The sequence below is a fragment of the Larimichthys crocea genome, unplaced genomic scaffold, assembly GCF_000972845.2.
Source record: "Larimichthys crocea isolate SSNF unplaced genomic scaffold, L_crocea_2.0 scaffold560, whole genome shotgun sequence".
In the NCBI taxonomy this organism is placed as follows: Eukaryota; Metazoa; Chordata; class Actinopteri; family Sciaenidae; genus Larimichthys; species Larimichthys crocea.
In genome coordinates this window covers 69,800-78,281 of record NW_020857324.1, presented here as the reverse complement: position 1 = coordinate 78,281, position 8,482 = coordinate 69,800, and the positions used below count along the sequence as shown (strand labels likewise).

Sequence of the window (8,482 nt, the reverse complement as noted above, 5' to 3'; positions counted from 1 at the left end):
AGCAATGCAAATAAAACACATGATATATGACAGGCAGAGCAACATGAATCCACAGGACATGCACTTTTATATTGTCTATATCTAATATTTAAATATCTTTATTATGCTAGAATGAAATATTGTGGTCAATATCCCAAGCCTACATTACATTAGGAGTTACATTAGGAGTATTCTGTCAGTATGACCCTGACAAATATTTTCAGTTCAATTCAATTTTATTTATATAGCGCCATATCATAACAAAAGTTATCTCATGACACCTTCCATACAGAGCAGGTCTAGACCGTACTCTTTATTATATTATTTACAGAGACCAACAATTCCACCATCAGCAAGCAGTTGGCAAGGAAAAACCTTCTTTTAACTTTCATTTGGAATTCTCCTCCCTTAATGCTTCCCTCAACACTATTATGCAGAGTCAAGACTACATTAAGACATGTTTCAAACCTCAACCTCAGGTGAACAACACACAGGTGTTAAAATATAAGTATGTTTACTAAAAAAGAAATGTTACACTAAAGTACAACATTAAAGCTTCATAACAGCTGTCCTGTGTCAGAATCAAGTTTTAAGGCTGCTAATAACAAATTAGTTTATATTGTGCTGACAGGATCCATATTCCTTTGAATGTTTAAGATTTTTTTAGAACTAGCTGAAACCATACACACACTCCCTTAAAGTTTGAAACAGGACTAGCACAGCACAGCAGATGAAGCTAAAATTAAGAGTTTTAGTGGTCAGGCATTTCAGTTGTCTATATAAATAAAGACATATTTCTTTTAGTAAAAGAACAATATGAGATGTGCAGTTCGGACAGGCTCTTACCTTTTTCCAGTCACTGCACAGCAAAGACCAAAGATCAGTTGCACATGAATGCCTGGAATTTGTCCTGCAGTTGCTTAATTTGTGTGAAAGGCCCTGATATGAAATAATGATGAATGTAAGGTGTTATTGATGTTGTCAACAACAGTATAACAACTTACCTTAACTTAGCTCATACAGTATATTATACACTGGCATTTGTACGTTTGAACGTTTTTAAAGTCAGTATGGACATATTTCCTGTCTTTCCTGCTTGTTTACTTTTGAACTTGGATTCAGGTCTGAACCTTGCATAAGACACGCTGTGAGGTTTCCAGTATATGGGTGCATTTTCCTCTTACAACATTTGACTTGAATAACCTTCTTTTCTCTCAACATCTGTACTTTACTGAAGTCTGCAGAGTGATTCATAGTTGCATTTGAGTTTCAGTATCTACTACATTACCTTGATATATTCACACTGTTTATGTTGCTATATCTACACTGTGAATACCGTTTTACATTTGCTGTACTTTTTTAGATCCCTTAAAGATCTTAAGTATAAAGGGTTGCATCAGGAACGGGGAAACGTTATTTCAATTCTCTGTATGTCCTGTTGATGATAAAGTTGACTTGAATTGACTGAAAAAGACACAAGCTAATAGCAAAGTTTATTAAAAGTAAATTTGACATCCAATAGTTCCAGCAAGACAAAGGGAATGCATAGAATAAGTGCAAAGAGTGTTTAATAATCAAGCTCACAGATCGTGGCAGTAAAAAGAAAAGATTCAGATTAAGCTTCAATGTAGCAATGTGAGCTTGTGCGGAAGAGGTCAAGGTCTCATTTCTCTAAAAGAAGAGAACTGTGCTGAGGACCCTGTGGGCCATGGAGAAGGTGACCAGCAAGCCTGTGATATAGGACAGACCTCTACTAGGCTGAGGAAGAATGCAGACATAGGCGATAGTGTGGAGGATCCGAGAGCCGACAAAGATGCGGAAGTGAAGCAGAGCAGTTGAAAGATCAGGTCCAGTCAGAGCGTAGAGCAGGCCAACTACTACGAAGGGAACAATGTTCTCCAGGTCATTCTGGTGACACCTGGACAACAAAAAACACAGCATGATTAACTTATGTGTCCATTAACATATTACAACATGTGTGGGTTAGAGTCCATATATCAGGAAAGAAAGTCTTTAATCTGATAATGATAATGATATATTTTTTCATCCATCATCCAGCACACAGTGGGTGAAAGATACAGTATGATTTGTATTATTAGTAATAGAGAACCACATCTGCAGTGCTGCTCAAAAGTTTGTGAACCTCTTGATCATTTTGGAGTTCTATAGTTTCACCCTGATTTCCTTATTTAATCAAAATCATTATTTTTATATGAAATAACAGGTGCAGGTTTATCAATTCAATATACTCTTTAGAAAAATCAATTGTGTTGTCAAGACTAAATTAAAAAGAGTTTTTGGTCAACTTATGTAGGTGCAAAAGTTTGTGAACCCCATAGCTGCATTGGTTAAAAGAAGCAGTTAAGTAGAATCTGGTGGGTCAAACTGGTGTCTAAATGAACCACTGAAATGGACCAATAACATCAGAGATGTTTAGAGATGTTTGACGAAATTGCGCATTACTGATTGAAACAGAGATGAAACCAGGTCACTTTAGTCTTACCCGGGTGAACCCATACAGGTCAATCATGCTGAGAGGAAGCAAGATCTCAGAGAACCTCAGGAGGAGGGTAGTGACAGAACATTTGTCTGGGGTAGCTATGAAGTCATCTCAAAAAAGCCTGACCTTCATCTACAAATGGAGAGCACTGAAAAAATGGTAATGGAAAATATCCTCCAAAGTAGATGTGAGAGACTGATGAGTCATTACAGAAATCGTTTGGTTGAGATTAGTAGTTGAGATTAGTAGTAATACCCCTTTTTTTAAATAAAGAATGACAATATAACCATTTCTTTTGTTTGAGTCCATTATTTGGAATGGCAGTATTGTGAACTGAGGTATAACTTAACATTTAATAAGGTTATTTTAGTATTTTTTACAAAAAATCTGACAATTTCTATAGGGTTCACAAACTTTTGAGCAGCACTATATATCCCAACCCTGATCTAAATGTTGTTTCAGCAGTTTGAGATGCTAATATGTTTAAATTCAGGTTTTTTCTTCATGAAAATTATTCAAACATGTTAATTCTTGTACAGGTTGGTGCATAAGGCTCTGACAGAAAATATCACAAGTACCAAAAACATAGCTCTGTAGGGTCAGAAAACAACATCATCGTCATCTCAGTCTCAGACAATACTTCTAAATAAATCAGCTGCCAGTTCTGATACTATGTGTCAATACTGACTTTAAGTGTAAATCACTGTAGCATCTGCACCTCAAGGCCAGATCTCACCTTCGAACTCGCTCTACATCTGGATGGGTTTTCAGCAGTTTCTTTTTCTCCTCTGCAGACTTTCTGCCCACATCTTCCTCATTTGAGAAAGCCTAAAGGAGAGAAAATGCATGCAAGTTGAATTAAAGGATTCCATACTATAATGTCAAGTATTAGAGGATTTGAAGTTGACAGGGGCTAAGTTTAAATACGTCCAGAACGTGTAAATAAAATTATATCGGACCTCTGTGAAACAGACATTGGAAGCATTACCGTTGTTACCTACCCCTCTGGTGATGCGGTAGTATGCAGTCAAGGGCCCCATCAGCATCATCTTCACAGTGACAATAGCAGCATAGGTGGTGAAAGCCATGAATACCTCATCTTCCATCAGCTGTGCCATCTTTGCTGATTTACAACTGAGCAACAGTAAAGAAGAGAGCAGACTAAGTTTAACAATCTGTTTCAGAAGATATATTTTACACAACTTTCCACTCTAGCCCTCTTTATAATAAACATATGTTGGTGTTTTTGTCTGGAGATAGCAGCTCAGCAGTGTATGTAACACAGAAGTGAACCTGAAGATTTATTTGAGCAGCACATCATAAATCTGTCATCTGTGCTAAACATTGTATTTTAGTTATTTAGTATCTAAACTTCTGACATCTGGACATTTCTGGCGATTTGATGGCAAGCACTCCTCTGGTGTAAACTGTCTCTCTTTTTGTCAATCTATGCAGGAGAGACATCGATCCTCTGAACGCCCTTGGCCTCCAATCACAACACATCATTTGTACAATGAGCTCAAGTTTCAAAAAGTGCTTTCACTACAATGAAATGACTCCTATGAGAACTAACATCATCACACATGAAGAGAAATGGGCTCATTAAATTCACAAGAGTCTCAGCTGTCCAACCAGACCTAATTCATGACATTCAATACTATATGCAGAAATATTCAAATGCACAAGGCCAAGTTAACATTTAATCTGCATGCAGAGAGGAAGATAGAGAGAGAGAGAGATCTTTATATTTCAATATCTGAGGTCAGAGGTCAAAGCACCCCTTTCCAGTTTTAACATTGACAAAACTTAGCCTAACTTTGTTCAGCTCCATTCCTGACAAGCTGGCCTGACATGTTTGACAGCGATGGTTGCCTCAGGTCTTCTAGTTTCATGTGATGTGTATCTTCACTCTGCAGCTCTCACACCGAGTCTGTTACAGTTGCATGTACACACACGTTTTATGATTGAAACAGATAAACATCAAACATGGAGGTACGTAACATACGCTTTGAACGCAACACTCGGGAAGAAGAACACATGAAGGATCTCAGTACAACATTATCTATATTTGAACAGATGTCAACTTACGTCCTGAGGTGACTGTGGATCAAGTCTGGATTCTGGTCTGGATTCTGGTCCGGATCTGTTGCTGCAAAACAAACTGACCTATCCCCCAGAGAGTCAGGGGTGGAGACAGCCAAAGTTCGACCAATAGGATAAGTTCAGGCAAAGTGGGACAAGAGTGAGACCTGTTTACATTGTGATCCTTTTCTGTGGGGGAGTGTACAGAATCAGCAGCCAATCACCAACACTGATCTTTAGTCTTTGCAGGGGTTTCTTATCACTAAACAATGGATTGGATTGGTCTGACATCATCACTGATAAGTAAGAGTAAGGCAGACCACACCCACTCTGATGATTCATCAGAGTGGGTGTGGTCTGCCTTACTCTTGTTAGAAGGCTTGTTCAGACAATAAACTACTGTTCTTAGTAAATACATTTATTCTGTTTTTATTTTATGGTACAATCAAACAAACCTTCTATCACTTTAATATAATTTAAACAACAAGTCAAATGAACATTCCCAGAAGAAATCATTTCTTTGTCCTTCAGTCCAGACTTGTCTGCAGATGTGGCTTTATCCTCGCATCGAGGGGGGGGGGGTTTGCTGTAGCACTCAAGACAGTTCAAAGCTCAGTTTCAAAAGCCTGAGAGTGAAGTGAGAGCACATTCTGTGTGAGATATGTGAGCATTTATTCAGTTATATATCATCTCAGGAGGACATTGTCTATCACAAGGTTTGCTGGTGATTTTTAAGAATGATAGGTTGAAAGTATTGTTTCATTACAAGTGTAAATTAAAATACATTTACAGTACATTTCCCTCGATCCTTTTACAAACACAAAACTATATAATTAAAAAATACATGTTAAAATTTATGTCAACCATAAATGACCATTTGGGGCCAGAACGTGGATTTCACTGCTGTTTTCAATGCAGCCAGTCTGTTCTTCAAATCTCAGTGAACACACTGTCTCCAAACTGTGTAAAAAGTCAAGATCACTTTTGTTTCAAACATTGCTGTCATTTCCCTTTAATGAAACGTGTGTCACATTACTGTATATCACATATACAGTACACATTACTCTATATCTCTCCATATCTCTCCATATCTCTCCATCTGTGGACATGTCTCATTAATGCATGTTACTAACCAAACTTCCCCGGAGTTTCTGTGCTCTGTCGTCCAGCAGGTTCTCGTGGATCGTGGCTGCTGCTGTGATCCTGCATGACGCCCACTACATATATTATTACTGTCATTATTACTACCATATCTATTACTGTAATCATTTTTATCATTCATTATAATTCATTGTCATTTTATCAGTCATTGTACAATATGTTTGTGTTGATTTGTCCTGTACACGTGACATCCATTGCACGTCTGTCCGTCCTGGGAGAGGGATCCCTCCTCTGTGGCTCTTCCTGAGGTTTCTTCCACATTTTTTTCCCTGTTAAAAGGGTTTTTGTGGGCAAGTTTTTCCTCACTCGAACCGAGGGTCTAAGGACAGAGGGTGTCACTCCCTGTACAGATTGTAAAGCCCTCTGAGGCAAATGTACTTTGTGACTTTGGGCTATACAAATAAAATTGATTTGATTTGATTTGATTTGTGTTTGGAGAGCCAGGTGCTTGAAACAGTCAGTCTGAGCTTGAACAAAGAGCCATGTCTTACCAGCAGGAGGTGCTTTGAAAAGTGTGAAAAACACCTGATAAAAAGACCATGCTCATTATTGTGCCCGTTCACCAGCCCATATCTTTATCCCATCCCAGTTAGCCCAGTGCAGTCACTTTGCTGGGAGGGTATATATCAGTTTGGGAGGGGAGTCACAGTCTCATATGATCTGCCTATGAATGCTGATAATTTCTATTGTATTTATTTAATGTCTATTTGGCCCAAGGCATGTTTTCCATGATTTTATATGCTGATACTTGTGGAAGCATGATGATAATGACAGGTGACACACACAGTTCATGTTAGTTTTCTCACTTCCTGTCATCCCCCCTGCTCTGTACTGTAAAGGCCTGTCTATACAGGAGCCACCTCACATGTATCTGACATAACAGACACACAATGTCTGAGACAGAATCTTTTTGGTTTGAACAATGAAAAGCATGTTTATGTCACCCTGACTCTGTCAGTTGAAGATTTTTGGCAGTAAATTTTAATTTCTCTGCAGTAACCAGTTTACTATTTGAAATTGATTATTTTTCTTGTCAGGAGCTGCCAGTGATCAATACATTATGATCGCATATCATGTCAAAGGCTGGCAGCAAAATATGAGGTTTTCTCCCTGCTTTATTGGCACTCTGCTGCAGGATTCCAACCTGAGTCCCGCCCAAATGAAATGGAAGCTAAGCGCTTCAGATGGATCTTAAATATCAGCAGCAGATTCCTTGAGAAAAATAATGTCCTGTGATTTCCCACAAGGAGTTTTTATGGAAAAAAGCTGCATTGCTTCCTTGCCAGAACTGCCAGTAATTAGGATACTGGCTACGATATGCTGCCATTGATTTCTTAAGGTAGCGAGGTTATGCTGTTGGTGTCGGACAACAATGACTATATAACAGCCGGGCCAATGATCTTAATGCCAGAAGCCAAGCACAGTTATTGATTTCATTACAGAAACCTCCCAGGTTCTAGGAACATACATTTTTTTATTGATCAGCGGCGGTGTCCACATTACTTTCAGCACTGTCACATGCAGCCAATCAATGACAGCAGAATGCTGAGTGTATGGAATTGCATAGGTACAGTGGGGCACAATACATTTGGCATCATATAATCAGGGTGGAAGGTGACCCGAACTGACAGAATTGATAAGTGTGAGCAGCGCCGGTCCTGGCCACATTTGCGCCCTGGGCGAATCCCCAGTCTGTCCGCCGCCCCGCTCTGCCTTGTCAACGCTCCGCTCCCGGGGCGCCCGCTACGGTAAATTAATGAGCGGTATCGAAAATTCGCGAGTTTTTTTTCTTTTTCGGGCGCTTGTGCACCCCCCACGGAGATTGCGCCCTGGGCGGCCGCCCACATTGCCCATAGCTAAGACCGGCCCTGAGTCTGAGCATTTTTGCTGCAACCTGTGGGATAAACTATAGATATTGTGTAATTAACTTGTCCAAATGGGTTTCATTTGACCCTATTCACATCTATGTGGCCCAAGGCCTGCAAAAAAATAAGAAATCAGTCCAGCACCTCGGCAGGAAAAACTGTTCAGATAAGAATGTATTGATGATAGGTTGGGAGTAATTTGTCCAGCCTACACCACAAAATAGAGGAATCATATCAACTGGATGGCCAGACAGCAAAATAATGGTTAAAGCCTCAGTACCAGTATTTGGTTGATTTTTGTTGAACTGGAGCATGATGACACAGTCACAACCAGACTTTTTTTATGGGCTCTAATGGAGGTGATGGTTGGATTTTTCTGAGGTTATAGAGTAGGAGGTGTTAGTTGATGCTTTACATTTTCTTTATAGATCCGATTTACTCTATAGATGCAACTAAAACATGACACCCCATTGATACATACATAAATCTCAACTATTATATCTAATAATAGTTTTTACCTGAGGGAGAAGCAGCTACGTATGTAATGTCCTGGAGAATTTTATTACACCAGCTTCACTGATATGGAAGTATGTGATTAAATGGTAAATATCATAATAATTGTTTAATAAATGATTGTCATTATCATCCTTTGCATCTTGCAGCAATCACAAGGAACATTAAAATTAACACGAGAGTGTCAACAATTTTTTTCGTTATTTGGCTAACCAACACACAGTGACTTTCATGCTTTTCTAACTGGTCAGCAGTTATAGTTAATATTTAATTCAATATTAATATTATTAATATTCATCAATTTATCAAATGTTGTTTGTTTGTTATTGATTTGTACATGATATTAATAATGCCTGCGTTAATACTACCTGTGCTTAAGTTA

The 8,482-nt window shown here is 38.7% G+C and overlaps 1 protein-coding gene across 2 annotated transcripts; it reads right to left on the bottom strand.

The window, feature by feature from the left end:
• Positions 1-1,460: 1,460 nt before the first annotated feature.
• mgst1.2 (microsomal glutathione S-transferase 1.2) lies at positions 1,461-4,690 on the bottom strand. Of its 2 annotated transcripts, XM_027276775.1 has the most exons (5): positions 4,568-4,664; positions 4,296-4,409; positions 3,481-3,613; positions 3,216-3,307; positions 1,461-1,897 (listed from the first exon to the last, which is right to left on the bottom strand). In XM_027276775.1, exons 3-5 carry the CDS (start codon positions 3,595-3,597, stop codon positions 1,651-1,653), a joined length of 456 nt encoding a protein of 151 aa, XP_027132576.1. In that variant the 5' UTR covers positions 3,598-3,613; positions 4,296-4,409; positions 4,568-4,664; the 3' UTR covers positions 1,461-1,650. The 2 variants fall into 2 exon arrangements, with proteins under 2 accessions (XP_027132576.1, XP_010752552.1); XM_010754250.3 differs by lacking the exon at positions 4,296-4,409 and having other exon boundaries at positions 1,531-1,897; positions 4,568-4,690.
• Between the last annotated feature and the right edge of the window lie 3,792 nt (positions 4,691-8,482).